The following is a 14,730-nucleotide window of genomic DNA, read 5'->3' as shown; positions in this document are numbered from 1 at the left end:
TTCTGGGATTCAACCAATATTCCCCTAATTTGCTTCATTTTTATGTGATATCTTTATGCCTCAAAAATATTTTGTTTTCATTTCTTTCACCAATATGCTGCTAGTGTACACGTCATTGTGATGCCAAGGCTGCTCCTGTGGTTTGTTTTTTTCCTGTTGACTATACATATGCAAATATTCCTTCATGACCAAAGTATAGTTTGGGTTCTTTAGCATTTCAAGCACTTAGGAAAGGTCACTTTTCAATAATTGTTTAAAATAAGACTTGATTATTAATAGAAAATCTAGGATGATCTGGTGTAGCAAATCAACCTGATTGAGCCAGGCCTGTTCTAGATAGCTTTATTTTCTCGATGGATCCAAATGACATTTGAATACAGTAGACTATCTTTTTTTTTTTTTTTTTTTGGATAGACTTTTTATCAAATTGATCAGTATTAATCAATGGAAGCTGATCTCAGGACACCAGTAATTTTCTGATTAAAGCAGAACTCCACAGTCTATATAAGTGGTTCTGATTAATGTACACTTTCTTGTACAGAATTCCTTCTTGCCTAGTGATGATTGGGATACATCACTATAATGCAGTATGATAACGGGAATAATGAAATCTGTGCATTCCTATAAGGCTTCTAAGCAACGTGTTGTAAAGAGCAATGTATATATTATATAGCATGCAGTCTTTTCCATGACTAATTTGAACTTTTCATGATTAGAATGAGATATGAATCTTCAGGTCCTTCTATATCAGTTTGAATAAGATGGTAGTACTTGTGATAGGGAGCATTTTGCTTTGGAAGGAGGAAGCTGGGATTGTATTTTCACTCCTCCTGTTCTACCTTCTCACACTAATTTGGATAGGGTTGCTTTCCATAAAGGCAACTTTACCATAATGAATCATTTGGAGATGAGATTGAAAGGGCTCTCTTTGATTATTGAGTCAAACCACCTGCATTAAGCAGGAAAGAGCCTACTCTGTTCCTTACATGAACATACCCAATCTTTCTTGAACACTGCTAATGAATGTGCCTTAATTATCTTGATATGCAAATTATCCCACTGTTTGATTGTCCTCTGCAATAAGAAGTTTTCCTTGCTTTCCAAGAGAAATGTAACCTTTTAAAAGAAGAACAACTTCAAGCCATTATTGCTTTTGTTAATATACCTTTCAATGTGATGACACTTATTTTTTTATATTATTAACCTTTTAAGTATTATTTTGGTATTACTGCATTCTCATGACCTCTAGGCATTATTTTTCTAGGTGATGCAAATTGAGTTCAATAATATATCTCTGTGTAAACCACATTCTCAAATCCAAAGTATAAATTATAAACCTTTGCTAATAAAATTTTACAATCAGGTAAAAATTAGAAATGAATATTTATACATTTCATTTATCTTCTTTATATTTCATTACCATCCCAGAAAATGGGAAACCTGATTTAATAAAATGATTGGGAACTATTTTGTAAACTTTTGCTTTCATTATAATTTAACTCTGATTTGTTTTCACTGCTGGTGTACTGAGAGTACCTAGAATACAATATTCTCAAGTTCATCAAACTTCTGGGAAGAAATGTGCCCTCATTTAAGCATAAATAGATTATGGTGGCATAATAGAAGAGATTCATTTACCTTGAAACACACAAAATGAACATTTTTTTTTTTGGCAATTACTGTTATTTAGGAATTTTTTGTTTAGCTCTAGTGGTGACCTAGTAGCTTTTTTACAGAAGGACTGGGTTAGCTAAGATTAAGCTAATGTAATCCATAAACAAATTGAGAAAAGTTTGCTCCTGAATTCAGAGTTAATATGTGGCCTTCAGTTTTTGAAATTATTTTGTTCCTGGTGTGCTTCTACCAAACATACCTCTCTCATTTTTTTTTTTTTTGTTCTTATACTGGCATATCTTGTATAGGGGTTGATTATAGTTTTTTTTTTTTAGCTTTCTGAAATCGTGAGTAAGAATAGAGTTTCGCTGTCCTTTTGACTACTGTCCTTGGAACCATGAGGATGCACACAATAAAGCAAGGAATGACCTGAATCTGAGTTTTTTGAGTATTTGGAAGTTAGAGAAAAAAATGTAAATTCATGCCTATGTTCCCTACTGGCTGCCCCTCGAGAAAGAGCCTGGGCTCTAAGACTGTAGGTGAGCCATCAATTCCAGGTTGTGTGCTGCCCCCAGGTATAGCAATGTACGGCTTCCAGACATTGAGGGCATCTGAAGACAGAATTAGACGTCTACTTACTGCTTTCTGGTAAATTGGTGACATTTTTGTGCCTACTTTCCCTTTTCCTGGAAATGTAAATACAGATAGATAGAATAGATGTTTTATTAGCAACACAGTCTCTGAGGTATCATTTTTAGTCTCTTTGTACTTGTTCTGTGTGTTAAAAGCTTAAATCAGAGAACTGGAGAGGTGATTTTAAAATTTCTGGGTTACCAAGAGTTTCTTGTTAATCCTTTACATGTATGAAATTTGAAGGCTTTTGTGGTATAATTCTCTAAATTGGGACCCTCACTGGACAAGATCCAGTGAAGAGAGGAGGTGTTGGAATCCCCAGAGCAGTTGTGAGGTCTCAGTGTGTATGACAGAGGCAGCAGTTTGTTCTCTAGTTGTTCATCTCTGGACAAACGAGGCCATGGGAGGACTTCACTGTTAATAGAGCAGGATCTCTGTTAGGTAACAAATGGATTTATAACAGGACTTGATTGGGATCTGGTCCTTTTTAATATTAAGAATTGTGAGATATAAAGGGCATATGCTGAACTATTTTTTATGTGACCCCAGTCTCATCATTTTCAGATAGACAATGAAGACATAGGTAATTATTATACCGATATTTGTTTCCGGGGGGCTTAATTACTACCCTTTCCCTAGTGAGTCCCAACTACCTTACCTTTTTTCCTCAAAGTTTTAATATCTCATTTTTTCTGAAGCTAGTCTGATACCCTTGAATGATTGCAGATCCCTTTCCCTTACAATGGCCCAGGTTTCTGTCTTGAATTATGGGGAGGTTTCCCAGAAGCTGGATTAAATGGCATTTCAACAGATTACTTGTGTCATACTACAAGCTCTTCTCTTCCCTGTTAATTCTGAGCCAGTGTCATACAAGAGGTCCCTGGTGCCCCGATTCTCCTATTTTTAAGGCTATTTGCCTGTTTGGGGTATAGGTTAGGAAGGTTTTTTACTTCACCTCCTTTGCTTCAGCTTCAAAATTCTGGTGTCTGGGTTTGTCCACTATTTCAAAGGGCTCTTCATTATTCCTCATTTGGGTGATAGCTAAATGGGTTCCTGGTGATCTTACTGATACCTGGATCCAGTGATGTACATATAATTTAGGCATCTACCATAGCCTTTGGTTCATTTAAAGCATACTAGCTGCTTTGGTGATTCTACATAAAAAATACAATTATTTTCATAAGTGCACTGGTATCTCTTTAATGGGGAAGAAAGAGAAAAACAACTGCAGAAAAGGACACCATGAAGATAATAGACTTGACACTAGAGTAAGTATTTATCTCATAAGAAAAGCTCTGTGGAATTGTTTGAGACTCTCCATGCAAAGAAACTTGCTCTGTTAAAACTTGTCCGATTATACTTCTCTAACTTCTGCATAATCACACCCCTTATTCCCTAAAGCCTCAGATTGTAAAAAGCAAGCAAATAAACAAAAATTCTTGATTTAGTGAATATGTCTTCCTTGAGATTATTTAGAGGAAACATAACTTAGAGGAAAAGACATTGCCTTATTTATCTCTGTCACTAATTTGCTGTGTGACCTTACAGAAGTCACTTTATATCTTTGGACTTCAATTTCCTCATCTCAAAAATGAAACATTTGAGCTGTAATCACCAAGTTTCTTGCTGCTTTTAACTTTCTGGGCTTCAAAGTTGAAACTGTCTTAGCCAACTCAACCTAGCCCGGTAGTGTTGTTTAAGTTGAGTGTCATATGGTAGTTTGAATACTAATGAATTGCCAGATGAAAGTAACTGTCTGGAGTTGGTAGGCACACAAATCAGCTAATAGCTGAACCTTGATAGAATGTTGTCCCATGTGCCTGAAAGATCTTACTGTTCCATTACCAAAAAAATCATAAAATATTCTCATCTCTGGGGCTGCCTGTCCCGTGACATTAGATGTTTAAAGTATGATGTCTCTAAGGCAGTGGTAGTGTGCCTTAATTCTCTGTTGTTTAGAATATTGAGTACATTCAGTTCAGGGCACTACTATTTAAGAGCGGGAGAAACAAATTAGAACACACTCAAGGGAGAATGATCAGGATGGCTGAACCATGTCTTATGAGGAAGAAATCAGAGATGTTTTGCCTAGAAAAAGAGATGATATAAGGGTAGTATAATAGCTGTGTGTTTTAAAATGTTGTCGTTCTGAATGTTTACATGGGATATAAGAAAGGTTGAAATATTATTAATATTTTATTAACATTAATATAATAATATTCTATAATATTCTTTTGTTAATATTCTTATTAATAGGAATGTTTGGCAACCCTGCACAGATGGAATGGACTGCTTTGGGAGGTATGGAGGTTTTTAAGGAGAGGCCAAAAAAATTACTTGTAAGAGATATTGTAACAGTGAACATCACTACCAGCAACATCACCATTTAATGAACACTTACAATGTTACAAGCACTGTTCTAAGAGTTTTTATTTTTAGTAATTCATCTGTTTTTCATAACAATGCTATGAGATAGGTTCTGTACTGCTGTTATCACTCCCATTTTATAGATGGGGAAATTAAGACACAGAGAGGTTGACTAACTCACCTGTGTTATATGGCAGGTAGATGGAAAAATTGCAATTTAACTGCAAAATCTGGCCCAGAGAGCCTATGTTTTGTTAACTATTTACCACCTTTTTCTGCACAGGGTATGAATCTTAGGTGGGATTGAGCAATTGGATTTTTAAGGACCTTTGAATCTTGAGATTTTGATTCAATATGTGAGGGTGATATGTATAGATGAGGCAAAGCTTTTCTATGTGCTTGTCTTGACAAGTTGGGGAATTTAGTATTTTTTCTGTATTCTATTTCCATTTATTAAATATCATGGTGATGAGGAAATTTAAAAAAACTTAGTATTGTGATTTTTTTCTTTGAATCAAAATAACACTTTAAAACAATAGCTTTTATTTATTAGACTTGAGGAATCATGACACTGTAGTAAATAGTGGTAATAAATTTATATTCTGATGAATAATGAATAAATTTATTATTATTAAACAGTATAATAATAGTGTAACGTGGCATGGTTTTGTGCCAACTTTGAGAATGCTATATAAATCTAATATATTCTACCAAGTTTCAGGGCTTTTTTAAGTTTATTTATTTTGAGAAAGACAGCATGAGTGAGTGAGAGTGGGGCAGAGAGAGAGGAAGGGACACAGAGAATTCCAAGGAGGCTGTGCACTGCCAGCGCAGAGCCCAACGTGGGGCTCAAACCCACAAACCATGAGATCATGACCTGAGCTGAAATCATGAGGCCTGAACCCATGAACCATGAGATCATGACCTGAGCCAAAATCAAGAGTCATACACTTAACAGACTGAGATGCCCAGGTGCCCCCAAGTATCAGTTTTAATAAAAGAGAAAAAGAATAAAACTTTGTTTTACTCTTAGAGTTAATGATACTTTTATCAAGAATAACCTGCTGTTAATTGGAACCAAATTCAGTATTTTCATTTATTTAAGCTTCCTTAAACCAATGCTTTTCCTAAAATATGTCACATTAGAGAAAAATGTACTTCTTCCTCTGAGAAAGAACCTATAAATGTTAGCAATTTAGTTTTCAGCATATTAAAAAGGTTACAGTTCCTTTGTTAGCAAGAAGTTATTGGAACCTAGATTAGGTAAAGCTTTATCTGTCAGTCACCCCATAATACTGTAGTAGAATATGTCTTATACCGCACAGTTGTCAGGTAGTTTTGGGCTCATCAAAAAAGAGCGTTTGAAGTGGGGAATCAGAAAAAGCAGTACGTATCTAGCGCATATACATATATATGTGTATATATATACATATATATATCTTGATATATATATCTTAATTAAAATATATTAAAATACATGTGTATATGTAATGTAACTTGAATGCTTAATTGAAACTTAAAATATATAAAATGCAGTGCATACAAAAGGAGGGGTGTAGAGCCATCTGTTCTGGCAGAGAAGACTAATCACTGACATGGCTGAATTGGTAGTACACCAACTTTTAGTTGGCTTTATTATTGTGTTTAATTTCTTTAAGGACATTGCATCCCATTAATTTCCTTCAGTCAAAGACTACCAAGAACACACCTGTAATGGAACAAATTGGTTTTATTACTCATTACAGTCGGGAGAACACACACCACAGGGAATCATCGAATGCCTCAGTAAGAAAGTATTCAAAAGAACATTTTGTAGGATTTGGGTTTTGTTTGAATGATTTGAGGTAGGGTTTAAGGAAACAGAATCTTGCTGTAGACTGGAGGCTGTCAGAAATCAGGGACAAACCTATAATTTGGTATCCCAATAATCTTATCTGGGGAGGGGCAGGTAGACTAGAATGAGGATAAAGCTGTAATTGGAAAGGCAGTATAACTGAAATGGAAAACAAAAACAAAAACAAAATGACAACAGGAGTGCAATAAGACTGGACACATTTAATTCAGCCTTGCTAGTGGGTGGAGGAAAGAGTAAGAGAGGGTAATATTCTGTCCCTACAGTTAGGTTGGGCAGCAGGTAGGGAAGTTGATTCATGCAGCTGCATAGAGAGGCTATTTCCTAATCATTTCTCCCAGCACCAGTGACTTCCATTTGTATGTAGGTTTCAACTCCATTATGTAGGGCAAGATTCCATTCCTGACCTATGGTCTTTGCTTGTCTCGGTTCCTGACATCTTGTCTGACTTTTGCAACCTCAGCCTACAGTTCTCCTCTGTTTGCAGTTATGACTACCCTTTCATATTCTTGGTCAAGGTGCAGTTGGCAACCCAGATGAATTAGAGCAGTAGTGTACTGTAGCTGCTCCAGGACAGAACGGAGATAACCCATATGCAGTTAGGTTAAGTGGGAATTGATAGAAAGTATCCCTAGAAAAAGCTAATTACCAATGTTAAGGTTACTGGGGTTTTGTGAGGGGTCAGGTCTTGGAATTTGTTTGGGATGACTTTATATTAGTTTGTGATTTTTTGAGCATTGATATAGAAGAGAGTAATGTCATGTAGTATTTATTATTATACTTAGATGAACAAGAATAAATTAAAACCTAAAAATGGTGCCAGTGGTCATCATGACTGTATTTTCAGAATTAAAAATGGAAACACAAGACTATTGGACAAAGGGCGTTTGAATTTAGTAAGAGTAGTTATCATTGTTCTGAGCACTTTATATACTATTCATTTCTTACAGCAACTATTTGAAGATATAATATTAACTCCATTCCATAGAAAGGCAGAGTCTAAGTCCCACCCTCTTGACTATGTGCCAGCTTTGGTGTCTTACTATTGAATAGATTGCACTGACAGTTACATGGCATGACTCTTCAGACTAGGTTAGAAATAGTGATATAGCTTTCATCTGACTCTTTGTGGGGGTATGCACCCTTGGCAATCTGAGCTACCATGTAACAAGTCCAACTAGTCTGAAGCTAAAATCTTGGAGAGAAAGATCATACGAAGGGATCACATAGAGATAGAGGAAGATGTCCAAGAAACCCCAGCTTCCAGCTCCACACTCTTGAAGTGCTCCCATTTGTGAATAAAGAAGCTTTGAGATGACTCCAACCTTAGCCACTGACTTACTGGCAACCTCATGGGAGATCTTGAGACAGAATCATTCAGCCCAGATGCTCCCAAATTCCTGATCCACAGAAACCATTAAAAAAAGAATAAATGATTATTATTGTTTTAAGCCCTGTCTTAGGGTGATTTTTATACAATAGATAACTAATATAGGGTACTTCTTGGTAACTCTTAGATTAGGGTTAATAACAAAGTGGAATTCCTGTCTCAAAGTAGGTAAAGTTCCTCTCTGGCAATGCAAGGTAAAAAAAAAATATTTAGAAGGTAGGTGTTATTGGAATTGTGGCATCTTTTACTGTTGAGAGTGACTTTATTATGGCATGGCCTTGTGGAATGGGAAAAGCACTGGATTTAGAGTCAGAAAACCTACATTTGGGTTTTAAACTAGTTCTGCCAGTTCTACCTGTGTGACATGAAGGAAGCTACATGACCTTCTGAGTGTCACTTTTCTTCTTGCTGCAAATGAAGATATGGAACTTTGGTATTCAGTTCTTGGCAACCCATTTTTAGAACAACATCTAGAGACTCGATTGAATCAGAGGAGAATGATGAAGGGTCTGGTAATCATGTCAGATGGGAAATGGGTATAGAAACTGGAGGAGTGTCACCTAGAAAAGAACTATTAATTCAATCCCTCCCTTAAGATATTTGAACAACTGTAATTTACAGAAGAGAAAATAGATTGATTTTGTGCATCTTTTGAGGGCAAATGGGAAACAATGGGTAATAATGATAAGGATCTAGATTGTAAGGATTCCTTTTTAAATAATTAAATTTATTAGAAAATACTATTTGAGAGCCTTGATTATTTTTCTGGGTTCAAATTCAGGGAAATTATAATATACTAACTCTCTAGATATCTTCAAGAAGACTGATTTTTTTCTCTTAAATTCTATTTTATATTTCTTTCAAGAATCCCTTCATAAAATTATTTTTGTTTTTCTTTATTACATAAACTGTGTTCATCAATGATAAGTTAGAAAACACATAAAGCAAAGGGAAATAAAAATTACCAGTAATCTCATTGCCATTGAGAGATCACTATAAATGTTTTGGTGTATATCTCCCAGTGTCGTGTTTGTTTGTTTTGTAGCCATGTTTACCCTTATGCACACATCCAACAAAATTGAGGTTATGTACTAATCTAACTACAATTATCCTTTTTTTCCCATTTAATACATATTTATTTGTAAATAAATTATTTCTACAACATTTTTTGGTATTCGTATTCAACCTTGACAATATTTATTTTCTCTTTAAAAATAGTATTTATAATAGAATATTGCAAAATATGGATGACTTCAAAAAGAAAATTAAAACTACCTATTATCCCAATACTCAGAGGACTGTTAACATTTTGTTGGACATTCTGGTGTCTTTTCTTCTGTATATAACTCTTCCTAAAAAAATGTATATTGGTGTTTCTCACCAACATGCTTTTCACTAACAATACGTTATGAATATTCCCCGATGTCACTACATTTTCTGCAAAAATATGATTTTTAATAATATCAAATTTTTCTACCATCTGGACCAAACCATAATGCCCTCAAATGATCCCTACAATTGGATATGCAAGTTGCCCCTAATGGTTCATCACTATAAACAACACTATATTCAGCGTATATAATATTGTTTTTAATGGCTGTGTGGTATTCCATTGTGTCGCTATGTCATCTTTTATTAAATAAATCCTTTATTTTTTTAATGTTTCAGTTCTCAATATTTTGCTTAAATAAGCAATCCTGTCACTATTAGAACAAATCTTTACTCCTACCAGTATTTTTTTTTATTATTCTTGACATATTTGGTGAGGAGTTGTTTCAAGTTCAGCAGCTGGTGATGTACTTAACATTTTGTTGGATGCTCTGGGGGCATATTGAAGAAACATGAGACATGGCCCCAATCCTTCAAGTGTTAAAATTTAGTTGCAAATATGACTAATACATGCAAAATAGTAATGAATAATTTATTGTAGTATATTATTAAATGCTAAGTTGTGTGGTTCTGATTAAGTGCTTCGATGTGTATTTCAGGGGGTAGGAGGGTAGTGAGGCCCAGGATAGTCAGGCAAGACTTCAAGGATGAAATGCAGTTTGATCTGAGCTTTGAGGAGTGGGTTGAGTGAATAGTCAAAGAGAATGTGGGCCATTCTAGAGGAAAGGAACATGAAGCACAAAAGCTCAGAAATGTATATATTTGATATATTCACAGTACCATGAGAAGGCTATTTAAGTTTAACATCTTTTTATTGCCACTGCTGAGCAATCAGTTTTGAATAACAACTTCTGAAAAATCTGAGCAATATTTATTTTAATATGTTTTTTCCAGTTTATTGAGATATAACTGACAATAACATTGTATTAAAGTGTACAACGTAATTATTTGATATATGTATGTATTGTGAAATGATTACCATAATAAGTTTAGTTAAAATCCATCACTTCACATGGAAGTGTGATTTTTTTATTTGCTTTTAATATTTACTTTTCTATCCCTTCAGACATGGAAACATCTTAATTAAATATTCCTAATTTGTGAAAATTGCTTATGTTTTCTACACACTTTGCCTGATGATTTTTTTTTTGTACTACTGTGTGGTTTTTCAGTCATCTGCATATAATATTGTATTGTATTTAATTCATTTCCAGCAAAAAAAATGCTTTAGATAATCTGAATCAATGTTATTCTATTTATGTTGGGACTGGGATCCTCTTAAATAATATTTCAAAAATGATTTTCACTGTTAGGCTTGTTGATGCCACTGAGGTTGGGAGAAAACAAATTTATAGTAAATTGTCTTTGAAAGAACTAATGCTAACTCAGGCCCCATATGCTTGGCTTTTGTGATGTTCATTTGTTCAGTCATGTTATACAGTGGTGTTTTCACAAGAAAGAACAAAAGAAGAGAAGTAATCTCTTTTATGTAATTTTTAAAAATCACAAGTAACTGGCCTTCTTAAAAATGTTTGTAATTATATCCATATTATAACATTAAGGCGAAGCACATTTATTTTATTGCCTTCATAGGGAATGAGAATTAAAGGACCTATACATCAGAATCACTTAGGATGTTCATCAAACTTCACATTCCTGGGCCCTACTCTTGGCAGTATAGAGGGAGGTGAGGGAATCTGCATTTTAACATACTTGTAGGGAATTCTAAACATTGAAGTTTGAGGACTATTGCTTTGAGACCAAATACTGTCTCAAATCTCTCCTCCACAGCTGTGCTGCAGTAACATGCAGCAAGACTCGACAGATATCATTGGGCATCTTTCCTCAAACTGAATTTCCTAAGACTGTTTTGTTTTTAGGAAATTACATAATAAGTTGAGCTTTTTTTTTCCTTAATAAAACTTACTTAAAAGTTAAAAAAAAAAAGCAAAACTAAACAAAACAAAACTATAGATCCTTTGTCAAGTTTTTTGTTTTTTTGTTTTTTCCTAACTTGGCATTATTGGCTTTTATCCAACAGTACTCTCTTCATTATAAGTGTTTGGACTTAGTACCACTTTACTCAGATGAATTGCCTATAGGTCTCCATTCATGAGACCATCATTCCTTAAGTTTTAGAAAGTTAAAAAGTGAGGGCCAGAAATAGTAAAATTCACACCTTTCCATTGTTCCTAAGGTTGGTATAAGATGACTTATATGACTTAAGTCATTGATGATTTTATCCACTGCCTATGTCAGTGCCTAGTGACATATTGCAAGTAATTGTTACTTAATAATAATCCCAACAACCCTGAAAATAAGTTTTATTCCTACCTTGTACAATGATAAAAATACTAAATGCCTAGCATTTATTGAGTATAGTTATCTCATTTAATTTATATGGAAACTTACTTCTCTACGCTCCATTTTCCTTTTCTCCCCCTTTCCGTACCAGTTATTACTGTAACTTTTGCCTCATATTTCTTCCTCTACTTCTTAAAGCTTGCTGGGCTTCTTTGTGAAAAAGGAGAGAGATATAGGAGCAATTACAATTGCCACGCTTCTGATGAGAATCACAAAGACTAGCTCCTTTACATAGTTTTTCGTTGGGCAAGAGAAAACCCACGCTCAGACAGATAAGGTGAATGTAAGGTTACTGATGGGTGATGGCTAAATAATAGTTGTTTCCAACACTCAGTTCTGATTTAGAGAGATATAAAAACATTTTCTTCCTGTAAACTTTTAGGTGTTTATTATTTTCAGTCTCAGATTTGCATTTTTTCCTTGCAGATGAATCTGACCCTCTTACCAGTTAGCTAACTTCTCTGTTCTGTGAAGTAATTCTTGTGCAAATATTTCTGTAACAAACTCGGCCTTTTTAAAAACAACCAACCAAACAAAAAAAAACCATAAAAGTAAACCACTTTTAAATGTGTGTGACTATGTGCTAAAATACAAGTGGTGAAGATAAGGAATAGAATGAGGCTTTTGTAACTTTGACAGTTGTGTAGCTAGGAAAAAATAAAAAGATTCTGCTCAAACCCTAGTGCACAAAAATATTCCGGTTGGCTAACTTTGTGGCACTGATTTAGATGTTTTATATGTTTTCTGTTGAATAATTAATATTGGATATTGAAGCTAATTTCTCTTTTGGTTCTAAATTCAAGGATAATGTTATTGTGATGTACATATTTTTAGGCTGTGGGAAGAGCATTTAACAAAAGTGCCAATGGAAAAAAAAACTTTGTCCAGCTTAATAATTAACAATTATTGAATCCAAACTATTTTAAATGAAAGGTGTAAGAATAAGTAAAGTGTCCATATTAAAATGAAGTTTTTGAACCACTTGGATTGGTTTCTAATAAAAAAAAAACAGTTTGAATGTGCAATTTCAGGGTAGTTCTTTTGATAATTGCTTCTTTCATGTTTAGTATTTTTAAAGCAGAGACGGCTTAATATTATTTGTTCATCTAAGCCTCATATGCTGTCATTCTGAGTTTGGGATTTTTCTCCAATGATATGCAGAGAAACAAATGTTCTAATGGTTTTATTTTATTTTGTTTTTATAGGAGTCAGAGAATAATAAGTTATGTTCCCTATATTCCTTCCGAAATACCTCTACCTCACCACATAAGCCTGACGAAGGGAGTCGGGACCGCGAGATAATGACCAGTGTTACTTTTGGAACCCCAGAACGCCGCAAAGGAAGCCTTGCCGATGTGGTGGATACACTGAAACAGAAGAAGCTTGAGGAAATGACTCGGACTGAACAAGAGGGTATGTGTGGACTTAACTGTTGGGCTTTATTCTTTTAAAGATTCCAGGCCTTTTAAAAAATGAGTGGGATTTCAAGGGCCAAAGCAGTGCGTAATTGGCACTAGCTAGGAAAAAGTTATTCAGAGGTTACCATGGTGATGGCAGATTGTGATCCATTGAAAGTATTAAGCAGATAGCTCCATTTTTCTAAACTTTGTGCATTTTATTTGGTTCTTATGATAACAAATTAAGGTTTTAAACTAACTGCAAGCCTTACCCTTGAAAAAGATGTAGTATGGGAACTTTTGCAGCTGCAACTTAATTTTTCATTTCTCTCCTTCACTTCCTTTTAACGGATAGTGTTTTATTATGAAAAGACCAACTGTTTAAAAAGAAAAAACAAACAAACAAAAAACTAATTTATTTCTCATTTTTATAAATATTACAGATTTGTAAATATTATTCTTTCACCTTCAAATGTTGTAGAATTGAGAATTGAGGTTTCTAATATTGTGAAAGCTAAATGCTCAAGGGAGAAGTGCTGTGACACATGACATCTGTTGCAGCGTCCCACATTTCATCTACCTTCTCCACTCTCTCAAGAGTCCACTTAGGTTCATGTAGGTCCTAAAAAACAAATGAAAAAAGACTCTATCATAATATTGTTAAATTGAATAAATCAAGCCTAAGTGACTGCTATACTTATGTGTGTCCTTTCATTCTTTATGTATAGATTTTAGACTTTGAAATGTAGGGCAGTTAATGGTTCTGTATTTATTGCTAACATCATAAGTTAAATTTAGACTTCTGTGACACTATCAAGAAATGGGGATATAAGGGAATTTTTCATATAACTTAATTTTATTCCTCTAACGGCTTAAAAGTTTAAAAGTTTCAAATCAATTTTTGTGGATGTGTCCATCACATCAACACAAAAGGAGTTTCTAAAATGTATTACATCCTTACCTAACTTACCAACTAGATTATATGGCACAAATGTAAATGCTTTTTGATAACTCAGGATCATGATGCAATAGACTATGGACTCCAATCTAACAATTACGTGACCCTGCATTAATTCTTCAGTCTCCCTGAGCCACAAAATGTAAAATTTGGGATGGTACTAATACTTAACTTGGAAACTCAAAAATTTTGAGAATTAACTATAATAATGAATATAGAAGTCTCTTATGAACAGTAAACTACATAAACTTGGGGTATTGTGATGATTATCATATTATAAATGTCAATTATTTTATCGTGCTATAATGTAATGATGCCCCTAGAGATCATTGAGATAATTAGGACTGTTTGGCCTTATGGTTATTTCTCTGTAATTATGAAACTTTGGAATGCTTGTGTCTGCTTGATATAGATATTTTTTTCGGTGCATGCGTGTGTGTGTGTGTGTGTGTGTGTGTGTGTGTGTGTTGGTTTCTCCTTTTTCAATAACAGGTTTCAGGCTGTTACTTTTTGCTTTGTTGTGAAAATTTTCTAATTTCTTTCATTTTTCATTTATAAATTATGAAAATATATGATCATGACCGCTGGACCATGTGTAAAATATACATATATATATCTGGGTGAGTTGCTTAGAGATTCTGGGTAATATACATGATTTTTAGTGCATGGGCTTCTCCCTGCTCAGACACTTTATTTCCCCCTACTTGGCTATGTTCTAGAATGATTGAGGCTGTCAGATCAATAATGTCTGATTGAGATTGCTAGA

General features: G+C 34.3%; 1 protein-coding gene across 9 annotated transcripts in view; it reads left to right on the top strand.

The window, feature by feature from the left end:
• Nucleotides 1-14,730, top strand: part of SOX6 (SRY-box transcription factor 6) — a 373,444-nt gene that overhangs the window by 22,810 nt on the left and 335,904 nt on the right. For all 9 annotated transcript variants that reach the window (XM_047070868.1, XM_047070866.1, XM_047070864.1 and 6 more), the window contains exon 3: nucleotides 12,815-13,022. In XM_047070868.1, coding sequence (XP_046926824.1) covers nucleotides 12,815-13,022 — 208 coding nt within the window. The remainder of the gene's footprint in view (nucleotides 1-12,814; nucleotides 13,023-14,730) is intronic.

This window comes from Lynx rufus, unplaced genomic scaffold (assembly GCF_022079265.1).
Source record: "Lynx rufus isolate CCGP_SWC_20201006 ecotype Redwood Valley unplaced genomic scaffold, mLynRuf1.p SCAF_9, whole genome shotgun sequence".
Taxonomy (NCBI): domain Eukaryota; kingdom Metazoa; phylum Chordata; class Mammalia; order Carnivora; family Felidae; genus Lynx; species Lynx rufus.
Note: the sequence above shows the minus strand (reverse complement) of the source record. Positions and strands in the feature narration are given on the sequence as shown.